This window comes from Carcharhinus amblyrhynchos, chromosome 9, assembly GCF_965287045.1.
Source record: "Carcharhinus amblyrhynchos chromosome 9, sCarAmb.v2.hapA, whole genome shotgun sequence".
Lineage (NCBI taxonomy): Eukaryota > Metazoa > Chordata > Chondrichthyes > Carcharhiniformes > Carcharhinidae > Carcharhinus > Carcharhinus amblyrhynchos.
Window position 1 is genome coordinate 102,630,198 of NC_137332.1, and position 12,933 is coordinate 102,643,130.

The 12,933-nt window shown below is 44.9% G+C and overlaps 1 protein-coding gene across 1 annotated transcript in view; it reads right to left on the reverse strand.

Moving 5' to 3' along the window:
• Positions 1-9,089: 9,089 nt before the first annotated feature.
• LOC145348151 (butyrophilin subfamily 2 member A1-like) overlaps positions 9,090-12,933 on the reverse strand; it is a 35,623-nt gene continuing 31,779 nt past the window's right edge. The window contains exon 13 of the mRNA XM_080196325.1: positions 9,090-9,849. Within this exon, the coding sequence (XP_080052451.1) occupies positions 9,323-9,849 (527 nt within the window). The 3' untranslated portion in view covers positions 9,090-9,322. The remainder of the gene's footprint in view (positions 9,850-12,933) is intronic.

Genomic DNA, 12,933 nt, shown 5'->3' on the forward strand with positions numbered 1-12,933 from the left:
CCAAGGGCAAGTAAGGACAGTGCAATGGTGCATGTTCACAGATTTCACACAAAAATCTGTTCGAAGGCCGACAGAACCCCCTTCTCCCCAAACCCGACTGCCGTGGAGCATCACATCGGCTACCACAGATCCTACATGTCCTTCTAACCCGTCTACATACTGTTTTCACCCTTGGGATGCTAACCCACTCTCCATCCCAAATAGTCCCTACAGCTAGTTCACCCTCTTCTGCTGTGTTGCTCTTAAAAGGACAATCTCCACAGACGGGTGACAAATGCCAGCCTTGCCAGATACGCCCACATCCCACAAAGGAATTTTTTAAAAATGCAGTTCCAGACAAGTGAAGTGCCGTAACTTCAAGAGAAAATGTTGATGCAATAAAATCTGTTACTCAATTCAAATATTCATCATTTATTCATGGAATATCGTTCAGGAAACAACTTGTCAAACCACTGAGAGTCGCAAAATGAAAATGTTACTCAAAACAGTGCAGCATGGCCCCCCTCTAGAGGGCAAATGTTGAAGTGGACATTTTTCCTGCTTCTTGACTTTGGTAGAAAGACTCAACGTTTGTTCCAACAAAATAACTTGTCTTTATTTCCGAAAGACTGCATGCAGTATTGGCAAAAACTTGAGTTTGGAGAGCCGTCGCTACGACTTGTTAATTCCTTCTCAAGTCTACACTTATATAAAGAATTAATTCAGTATTTATACATAATTATTATCAGTTTGCATGACCAGAGCTCATTCAGGAATTTGATCAATAGCGGCATAATAAGTAATGTCATAAATAATGGTACAACCTGCTGACCTCCTAGAACTCTTTGACTCATCATTCATATCTTTATTTTGTCCTTTCGATAGAACAGAAGAAGCCCGATGCCTTTGTCATCTCTGACCTTATCTTGTTTCACTCATACTGCCCTATGTCATGTGGAGTCAGCCTTATTAGGTCTTACAGGGATTAGGCACAGCTTGACCTTCTCTGGTCTTATTCATGTCTTAAGTTATGCAGAGTCAGTCTTATTAAGTCTTACAGGGGTCTGGCATTTTGGAATAGCTTGATCAGCTTTACTTATTTTGTACCAAATACTTGACCAATTTTCCCATCATGCCACTACTTCATTCATACAACTTCACACAAAGGCCAAAGAAGTACTGAAGTCACTGGGAATCAAGTGGGGGTGGGTGGCGGTTGGGATGGAACTCTCTACAAAGCAGTCACACTGAGCATAGAGGAAGACGGTTGATGGAGGTCATAGAATCATAGAATCCCTACTGTACGGGAGGAGACCATTCAGTTCATCAAGTCTGCACCGATCACAATCTCACCTATTCCATAACGCCACATACTCACCCTGCTAATCCCCTGATACTAGGGTCAATTTAGCATGGCCAATCAATCTAACCCGCACATCTTTCAGGCTGAGAGAGGAAACTGAAGCATCCAGAAGAAGCCCATGCAGACATAGGGAGATTGTGCAAACTCCACACAGTGACCCAAACCTGGAATTTAACCCAGGTCCCCGGTGCTGAGAGGCAGCAGCGCTAACCATGGTGCCACCATGCTGCTCTCAATCATCTCAGTCCCAGGACATGTCTGCAGGAGTTTACGTTTGTTTCTTTGTGTCACAAGTAGGCTTACATTATCACTGCAATGAAGTTACTGTGAAAGTCACCCAGTGACCACACTCTGGCATCTGTTCCAGTACATTGAGGGAAAATTTAGCATGACCAATGCACCTAACCAGCAATTGTGGGAGGAAACTGGAGCTTCTGGAGGAAACCCAGGTAGACATGGGGAGAACGTGCAAACTCCACACAAACAGTAACTCAAGCTGGAACTGAACCTGGGTCCCTGGAACTGTGAGGCAGCAGTGCTAGCCACTGTGCAACCTCGAGTCCCTCAGGATAACATCCTAGGCTTAACCATTTTCAGCTGCTTCATCAATGCCCTTCATCATAAAGTCAGAGGTGGGGATGGTTGCCAAGACTTCACAATGTTCAATACCATTTACAACTCGTCAGAGACTGAAGCAGCCCATGTCAACGTGTACCAAGAATTGGACAAATCCAGACTTGGGCTAAATGTAAGTGTCTTATAACATTTCATCACACAAGTATCAGGCAATGACCATCTCCAACAAGAGAGTGACCATCTGCAGCCCCTATATTTTTAATGTTATTACCATCATTGAATCAATTTATTGATCAGGGTAGTTGATGGGGTGGGGTGGGGTGGGGTGGGGTGGGGAGAGGAGTTGATGGTGGGGGTTGTGGATAATACCTTGGCTTTGTTACTCCAGCTTTCTCTCCTTCCCACTCCCAGTTCACATCCCCACCTTTTCTTTCCATAGTTCATCTTTTGATGCATTTCAGAAAAACCACTGTGATTTATCATTACTAAATGTCAGTAGAATGGAGGTTAGGATCCAACCCCATTTCCCACTCGATTCTTTGAGGCCTGTTTCTGAGGTTTGGTGTGAGCTGTGGATGGAGGGGACTGTTCTGTTTGCCTGGTTCCTGTCCACCCTGATGTTTAGTGCCGAGTTTACATGGATAAAAGCAAATTACTGCGGATGCTGGAATCTGAAACCAAAAGAGAAAATGCTGGAAAACCTCAACAGATCTGGCAGCATCTGTAAGGAGAGAAAAGAGCTGACGTTTCAAGTCCAGATGACTCTTTGTCAAAGTTGGACACAGAGGGGATAGAGCTTTGACAAAGGGTCACCTGGACTCGAAATGTCAGCTCTTTTCTCTCCTTACAGATTCTGCCAGACCTGCTGAGATTTTCCAGCACTTTTTCTTTTGGTCACTTAAAACAGATTGATCTGAACACATATCACACAACCAGCTACAGAGGGATGGGGCGGCACGGTGGCAGAGTAGTTAGCACTGCTGCCTTACAGCGCCAGTGGCCCAGATTTGATTCCGGCTTATGTCACTGTGCGGAGTCTGCATGTTCTCCCTTGTCTGCGTGGATTTGCTCTGGATGCTCCGGTTTCCTCCCACAGTCTGAAAGACATGCTTGTTAGGTGCATGGTCTGTGCTAAATTCTCCCTCAGTATACTCAAACAGGCTCCGGCGTGACTTAATTGCAGTGTTAATGTAAGCCTACTTGTGACACTAATAAATAAAAAAAATCTTGCTGTGCACAAAAAGGCTTGCTACATTTCCCACATTACACCAGCTGGGGGCCTGTAATCAGGCCCGTTTTTCTACAGCAGGACTTTCCAAACTTTGGGCTGTGGCCCCACCCAACTCAGGAGCTAAACCAGCCCCTGGCCCAGCTAGGAGCTAAAGTTAATGGCCCACCAGCCCTACCCCCAAGGAGGCATTAAAGTAGAGCCACAATCAGGACAGAGGCTGGGAACCATTTGCACAGCTGCACCCCCGCCCTCAGCCACAAGGTGGCAGTGGATTGACCGTCCTACAGAAGAGTGTGTGTGTGTGTGTGTGTGTGTGTGGCCACCATCTTTCTAGGGGGCAGTGTGTAGCAGGGGGCATGTGTAGCTGCCATCTTAATGAGGGGCACTGTGCAGCCCAGTGTGTGCTGGGCCAGGAAACTAAGGGGAATGTGGGGATTGTCAATCAATCTCCTGTCGCTAGGTAGGATGTATGGAGGCCTTGATTGAAATCTGAATAAGTATAAGAAATAAATTTTGCCAACTACCTTCAGAGTAGTTGGAAATGCATCATATTGTTTTGGTTCAACCCAGCCAAGTCAAAGGTGGGGAAAAGGGGACTGAAAGTGGGAAAGAGAGAAAGGGCGGGAAAGAAAGGAGAGGGAAAGAGAGACAGAAAGAGTGAAAAAGGAGAGGGAAGGAATGAGAAAGGAGACGGAGAAAGACAAAACGAGTGAGAGGAGAAATAAGAGGAAAAGAGAGAAAGAGGATGGAGAGAAAGGAAGGGAAAAGAGAGGGAGAGAGAGACAAGGGAAATGGAATGAGAGAGGGAGAAAATGATAAGAGAAAGAGACACAAAGAAAGTGAGAGAGAAAGGAGAGAAAGAGCGACACAAAGGGAGAGGAAGAGAAAGTGGAGGGAAAAAAAGACAGAAAGAGAGACAGAGAGAAACAGAATCAAAGTGAAAGAAACCTGAGACAAAACAGCCAGAGCCAGAAGAGTGAGAGAGAGAGAGAAAGGGAAAGAAAAATGGACTGAAAGAGAGAGAGAGACAGAAAAAGTCTGATAGACAAACAGCAAGTTAGAGAGGGAGAGCTACCAAGAAAGAGCAGTTGAGTTAAAGCCAAAGAGAGACAGATAGGAGAAACAGAAAGGGTGAGGCAGAAGCAGACAAAGTGGGAGAGGAAGAATAAGAGAGAGCAGTGTACAAGGCCACCTTGATTTTGTCATGTATTTGAGGTGGTTAACCTATCTCTGGGATTGTTTGCTTTTGATTTTCATGCATGTGGACCTGTTCCCGGTGGTGTGTTCCCATAGATCTGCCAACACTCCCCAAACAACCCCGTGCCGCAACTCCCCCACTGCGCCCCCACCCCCGCGCACTCCCGATCCCATCTCTCCCCCAGCCTGGACAGCACATCCCCAGCTCCCAGCACAAATTCCCCTTCCCTTTTACCCCACCCTCTGCTCCTACAAGTGCCCCATTCCAAATTGTCCCTGACTTCCATCCTCCTTCAGAGTTATTTACCTGAGACAGAGGATAAGACAGAGAGAGAGAGAGGAGAATCAGACCGGGAGGCACAGTGAGATGAATAGCCATGTTTTACAAAAACCAATTCCCAGTGAATACAGAAAACGACACCCATCGAATCCCCAGTAAAATAGATGATCAAATCCCAATTTCGATCTGGAAATCAGTCTGCACTGTGGAGAAACATTGGCTGAAGTTTTCTGACCCTGTGATAGCAGTTGGAGGTGTATGATGGGGGAGAGGGGGTGAGAAAGTAAGGGCAAAACTCCATTGGGACAACTCCTGGGGGCCATTCCAACTGCCGCAGAGGGTTCCTGTGGATGGACAGAGAGGCTGCCCATGCCATTAAGGCTGACAACTGAGCTGATTACAGAGCTAATTCAATCTGATTTTGAGGATGCTTTGCACCCAGGCAGCTTGGTGGCACAGTGGTTAGCATTGCTGCCTCCCAGCGCCAGAGACCCAGGTTCGATTCCTGGCTTGGGTCACTCTCTGTGTGGAGTCTGCAAGTTCTCCCTGTGTCTGCATGGGTTTCCTCCAACAGTACAAAAGACATGCTGGTTGGGTGCATTGACTATGCTAAATTCTCTGTCAGTGCACCTGAACAGGTGCTGGATTGTGATGGCTAGGGAACTATCACAGTAACTTCATTGTAATGTTAATGTAAGCCTACTTGTGACACCAATAAATAAACTTTAAACTTAATTCCTCAACATGCTCTCTTTCCTCTTTGGACCTTATCAGACCAATCTTCTACTGCATGAACCCTCCAGAATGTCCATTCACAAGAAATATCCAACCATATTGCTGACAACTCCATTCATACCGTGGCTGATTGTCATCCAGGCCCTGTTCTCTCTCCACAGATGCTGTCAGACCTGTTAAGATTTTCCAACATTTTGGTTGTTTCAGATTCCAGAATCCACAGTAATTTTTTTATTCATTCATTGGATATGGGCGTCGTTGGCCAGCATTTACTGCTTATCTGCAGTTTTCAGAGGGCAGTTGAGAATCAACCACATTGCTGTGGCTAGCCAGACTGGGTAAGGACGGCAGATTTCCTTCCTGAAAGGGCATTAGCTATGACTGTAACACTACATCCTACACTCTCTCATTTCCTTCTCGATGAACAGTATGCTTTGTCTGTATCGTGCACAAAACTTTTCACTGTATACTAATACATGTGATAGTAATAAATCAAATTGTGAATCAGATGGGTTTTTCTGACAATCGATAATAGTTTCATAGTCATCTTTAATCAATCCTTTTAAGCCACCATTGTCCAGTTGCTGCCAGCAACCAAAGTGCTTGTGGGAGACAGGAGAACTAATAAACATGGTTTAAGAGTAAGAGGTCTCCCATTTAAAATGGAGGAGGGGAATTTATTTTCCCCTCAAAGGAGAATCAGGCTGTGGAAATCTCTTCCTACTACAGCAATGAAGGCTGTGTCATTGAATTTATTCAATATGGACACATTTTTAATATATAAGGTGGGAAGTTGGGGGGGGTGGTGTTGCAGTGCAAGGTGGGCACAATGGCAAAGTGGAGTAATAGAGGTAGAAATCACAGAAAAAAAAAGCCCTTCAGCTTCTGTGCTGGTCAAAGACAAGCCGCCAAACTATTCTAATCCCATTTTCCAGCATTGATTAATACAGTGAAGGAGCCCTTCAGCCCATCGAATCTGCACCCACGCATGAGAAACACCTGCACTCCCACCTAATCCCATTTACCAGCACTTATCCCATAGCCCTGAATATAATGATGTCTCATCCAGGATATGAGGCAACCCGCCTCCATCACCCTCCCTAGCAGCTCATTCCAGACCATCACCATCCTTTGGGTAAAAAAATCTTTTCCTCACATCCTCCATCCCCCCACCCCCCGCAAAACCTCCTGCCTCTTACCTTGAACCTATGTTCTCTCATGACTGACCTTTCACATACTTCTAAATACTTCTTAAATGTAACAAGGGGCTCTGCCTCCATCAGCCTATTAGGCGGCAGCAGCAGCAGGTTCCAGTCTCCCTCCACCCTCCGGGGTGAAAACACTTTTTCCTCACATCCCCTTTATAGCTCCTGCCCCTTATCCTAAATCCAGGCCGCTGAGTCATTGCTCCCTCCACTAAGGGATAAAGTGTTTTTTTTACCTGTTTATGTTATCTTTGTCCCTCATTAAAACCACAACCAGATCAGCCATGATCACATTGAGTGGTAGAGCAGGTTCAAAGGGCTGAATGACCCACTCCCAAGTCCGATGCTCCCAAGGACCTCACATTTTATGTGGGGGGTTCTGAAGAGCATGGAGAATCCCAGCCCATTGTGCTCAGCGAGGGTGGGAATTAAAGTTACAGGTTTTCTTGTGTGTGTGGAGGGGTGGGTGAGGGTGGTAGAGTAATGAAGCGCCTGTTATTCTATAGGTAGTGAATTATTTCCATCTGCCACAGTGAACTCCTAGCAAAAGCTTCTCACCTTCTCCTTGACCTTCCGAAACAATTTGGGCAGGGAATTGCTTTGGATAATGTCTCATTATTCCGGGTGCTGGAAAAGAAACGGGACTGGAATCCAATGTCCTCAATGACACACGTACTGGGGAAAAGGCAGGAGAATGGCACCTGCGCTGATTTGGAGAACTGGTGCAGACACGGTGGACCGAATGGCCTCCTTCTGCGCTGTGACTCTGTGAAACTCAGTAAGGAGTGGCTTCCAGCTTCGGATCTTCTGAACGATTGGGGTGGGGCTGACAAACTGGTTTGAGCAACAGTGCAGTTGCCCATTGATCTAACCTTGTGGTTGTCAATAAGCACTTGTGAAAACAAATGTTTTTTTTTAAATATTCATCTTTACATTGTAAACATATTACTTAACATAGCATAAATTACATCAGAGGCATACTAACATATGCCGTGTTTTGCACGTGGAAAGTCCAGTGAGCATGTAGTACAAACACAGGAATTATCAGTATCAAGCTCATACCTGGCTGCTCCTGTTAAGACCATAAGAAAATTTTAATTTGTTTGTTCAGCACACTTTGAGTGTATCATGAAACGGGTTCAGCGTCTCGCCTCAAAACTAAGAAGTTACAAGGATACACTCTTCAAACAATGTATTTAGAAATATTAATCACAATTACATCTTCCAAAAAAAATCACAGCAAATGTGGATGAATTAACATGCGCTACCACCATAATTATTTGAAACATAAAGAGAGAGCTCAATGAAAACATAGACACAACATAAAAAAGGTCTTTATAAACCCCTCATTACTGTCAGGGAGGTGAACCCTAAAATGACGGTTTACCAAAACCCAAAGAATCAGCAGTAAATATTGTAGATGTGCAATATTTGTGCAAACACTTTGGTGCGGTAGCTGCGTGCCGTTTGGTGCACAGCAAGACAAGTGTTAATATAATGTAAAGAGTCACATGGTAAGAGATCTGACAGAAGAGTCCCTGCATGGAGCAGCACCATGCATAACTGTAACTTGACATCTATAAAGGCTAGAGCCAAAATAAAACTCAAGATGTTGTCAGTGAGAGACATCTGAAAAGCACATAATAGCGCACATCAAATTTTAGGAACATTCTTTGCTCTTTCTAGATGACAGGCAGTATTGTGAGAAAATCACCACTCGAAGTCAGATTTAAAGATTCAACATGCAGTTGAAAACTTTGGGAGAAGTGCTGGGCTCTCCGCAGTGCTCGCAGTCACTTTCTCAACTTTAAAATGGCAGCTGAGCTTCTTTTATACATTTTCAAATAGTGAACAAGTAAGGATATTGGTAGTTAGACATCATTATACATTTCAGAGTAGACAAGTAGACATTAGCAGTTATCACATTGTTATACATTTATGTCCTTCTTTCAATGACTGATTTTGTTAACAAAACTCATTGTTTTGGTTCTGCCTTATCTCAAGCTAAGTGATCATCTGGGCCTCAAGATCTGATTTATTTCCTGTAGTAATTAGACACTGTAAAAAGTCTGACGACACCAGGTTTTAGTCCAACCGATTTATTTGATAATAGACTCTATTATCAAACTCAGGCATACCCACATCGTAATTAGACACTAATAGGATTTAACTCATTATGCAATGTCTGTGCCTAAGTCAGCACATCTTAATGTCTTTTCACAGAGTCCATTTTGTGCCATTTTGTGTCTTTCAATTTCAGGTTTATTCCAATTGGCATAACATGTAAAAATGGCTGATCGACTAATGAACATGGTAGATTCATATGCACAGTTGATTTATTTAAATAAAAGATTAAAAAGGTAGGATAGCACTTGAGGTGAAGAGAATCGAAGGATATGGTGGGATGGCGGGATTTGGCTACTGAGTTGATGATCGGCCACGATCATAATGAATGATGAAATGGGCTTGAAGTTCCTGAACCACGCCACGCTACCCCCCCCCCCCCCCCCCCAACCTCCTCCAGCGCTCCTATCTTCTATGTTTCTGTGGTCTCCTGGGCCATATACCAGTATTGGGATTCCATGAGAGGGAGCAGGGTTTTGACAGAGTGGCTTGCAAGATGATTTAAAGCACCTTGTCACCTTACAATGCAAAATGGCTGCCGATTTCAACTCCACACACGCAGTTGATCAAACGATACCATTTGTAGTTAAAGACTGACTTCCGGTCACCTCTGTCACCAGGCTTTTAAACGGTCAATTCTCCAACATGACTGGAGTAATTTTCAAAGGTTCCTGAGATCTCCATGGACAGAAGAACGGAAATATAGTCTCTGTAAATTTGGTGTTAAATGCGTGGAGCTGCTCTTTTGTATCCGCATTGTGGAATGAAACAATCCCCTCGTCATAATTGAGAAAAATGCCGATCTTCCTGAGTTCCTCGTTAAGGACGATCTCAGTCTTTTCTGCATGTCTCGCCTCATACTTATCCCAGTAACGTCCAATGACAAAGTAGCCATGTTCTTCATCAAGGCTGATCCGGCCTTTCCGTTCCACCAACTCCTTGGCCACGCCCAGGTCCCAGTTTTTGCTCTCTCCCACTTCCACCTCCCAGTAATGTTTCCCGCCTTCGAAGCCGACGGTGGCCAAGACAAACGGATAGCGTTCGAAGCGCTTGGCGTTTTCCGTGACGTTCCGCCAGCCCCCGCCGTCCTTCACTGCCGACTGATCCGGTGACACCTCGACGTTCCCATTTGCCGTGTCAGGGTCCAGGCTAACTGGAACTGCAGAAAGAACGTCACTGGGGTCATTATCAAATGGATGCAGCGTTCCTACACACAACAGCAGCAAACACTGGCAAACAACAAAGGAACCCAAGCCCTCGGCAAGGGAATTCTCAGCACTGACCACGGCATAGGAGCGGGAGTACGACCAGGCCCCGACCCCACTCCAACTTGAACCATCATTCCACACGATCAGGATTGATCTTATGCCTCAAGTTTCCATTTTCTACCACGTCGCCTGAGGCATCAAAAATCCATTCAACCCAACCTTAAATTTAGTCAACAACTGGAGCACGCACAACCCTCTGCAGTAGAGAATTCCAAAGAGTGAACAAATTTCTCCCGAGTCCCAGTCCCAAATGATCGACCCTTCATGTGAGCCTGTTCCCCCGGCCATCCCCACCTTGCATCTGCCATTAGTTCTAGATTAGGGCAGCAGGATGAAACACACTCCAAAGTGTGTGGGTTAGGTTGATTGGCCGTGCTAAATTGCCCCTTAGTGTCCTAGGTCGCATACGTTGGGGAATTAGCAGAATAAATATGTTGGGTGACGAGGATAGGGCCTGACTGGGGTTGTTGTTGGTACAGAATGGCCTCCTTCTACACTGTATGGTTTCTATAATCCTATGATTATATTTGCTGGCATTCAGAAGAGTGAGGGGGGTGGGGGGTGGAATCTCATGGAAACCTATAAAATTTTAACAGGATAGGTTTTTTCAAACTGGAGGCCTGTGTCCAGTGGTGTGCTTCAGGGATCAGTGCTGGGTCCACTGTTACTTGTCATTTATATTAATGATTTGGAGGCACGGTTAGTAAGTTTTCAAATGACACAAGAGTGCTGCAAAGTGGACAGTGAAGATGGTTATCTAGGATTGCAACGGGATCTTGATCAATTGGGCCAGTGGGCTGACGAATGGCAAATGGAGTTTAATTTAGATAAATGCAATGCATTTTGGTAGGTCGAGCTAAGGCAGGACTTACTCAGTTAATAGTAGGGGAGAGTTATAGAACAAAGAGATCCTTGAAAGTGGAGTCACAGGTGGACAGAGTAGTGAAGGGATTATTTGCATATCAAGTTTCATTGGTCAGAACATTGGGACGTCTTGTTGAAATTGTACAAGACATTGGTAAGGCCACACTTGGACTACTGTGTACAGTTCCGGTCACCCTATTATAGAAAGAATACTATTAAATTAGGAAGAGTGCAGAAAAGATTTACTAGGATGCTACCAGGATTGGTGGTTAAAGTTATAAGTAGAGGCTGGGTAGATGTGGACTTTTTTTTCTCTAGAGATAGGAGACTCAAGGGTGATCTTTTAGAGGTCTATAAAATAATGAGGGCATTGATCAGCTAGATAATCAATATTTTTTCCCCAAAAGTAGGGGAGTCTAAAACTAGAGGGCATAGGTTTAAGGTGAGAGGGGAGAGATACAAAAGGGTTCAGCGGGGCAATTTTTTCATACAAAGGGTGGTGAGTGTCTGGAACAAGCTGCCAGAGGTACTAGTAGAGGCGAGTACAATTTTGTCTTTCAAAAAGCGTTTAGACAGTTACATAAGTAAGATGGGTAGAGAGGGATATGGACCAAACGCAGGCAATTGGGACTAGCTTAGGGATTAAAAAAAGAGCAGCATGGACAAGTTGGGCCAAAGAGCCTGTTTCCATGCTGATGATCTCTATGACAAGATACAGTAGATGCAGGATGTTCCCAATGATGGGGGAGTCCAGAAACCAGGGTCACACTCTGATGATTTAGGGTAGACAGTTTAGAAGATTGATGAGGAAAAATTTCTTCAGGCGGGACCAGGCAATTGCGTTGGATGATCAGCCATGACGATAATGAATGGCAGAGCAGGTTCAAAGGGCGAATTGCCTCCTCCTGTTCCTATTTTCTGTTTCTATGTCAGCCAATGCGGGAAGCAAGAGCAGAAATTGGGTGTTCAGAGTGGTTTAGTGGAAATAGGATTGGAGGACACAAGAGTTGATTCACATGGATTAGTGGAATTTGGAATGGACAGGTTGGAAGAGAGGGGAGGGAGTCCATATCCTCACACCCACCTCCTCTTCAGAAAGATTAACTTCCTGTTGCTATCTGAAACCAGTTCCGTTAACCAAGTTACTTCCTTTCTCTGAACGGATGGAAAATTGGCAAATAAAAAATGGGAAGATGTGTGATTGTTTAGTTTGGAAGAAGTAGTGAGGAGGCAATTATTATTTAAATGGAGAGAGACTGCAGAAAGCTGTAGCACAAAAGGGACTTGTTCGTGAAAACCAGAAAGCTAACGTGCAGGTGCAGAATGTGGCTTTTGCAAACGTACAAGCTTCTCGCAAGGCCACATTTAGAATACTGTGATGGCACAGTGATTGACATAGTGGTTAGCACTGCTGCCCTGTAATGCCAGGGAGCTGGGTTTGACTCCCAGCTTGGGTCATTGTCTTTGGGAAGTCTACATATTCTCCCTGTGTCTGTGAGGGTTTCCTCCGGGAGCTCTGGTTTCCTCCCACAGTCCGAAAGACACGTTGGTTAGGTGCACTGGCCACGCTAAATTCTCCTTCATTGGACCCGAACAGGCGCCAGAGTGTGGCGATTAGGGAATTTTCACAATAACTTCATTGCAGCCTACTTGTAAGCCTACTTGTGACACTAATAAAGAAACATGTTCCCAATGGGTGTGTCCAGATCCAGGAATCACAGTCTAAGGATACAGGGTAGATCATTTAAGATGTAGGAGGAGGAGAAATGTCTTCACCCAGAGTGCGGTGAGCCTGTGGCATTTGCTACCACAGAAAGCAGTTGAGGACAAAACATTGCATGTTCTCAAGAAAGAATTAGATACTGCGAAGGGGATCAAAGGACATGAAGGGAAAGCGGGAACGAGTTACTGAGTTGGATGACTAACCATGATCATAATTAATGGCAGATCAGGCTCGAATGGCTTACTCCTGCTTCTAGTTCTGATGTTTCTACGACCTGACTGAAACATAAAGATTCTTAGGGTTTTTTAACGTGGCAAACATGATGTCGGCGCTGGACTGAGGGTGGGCACAGTGAGAAGTCTCACAACACCAGGTTAAAGTCCAACAG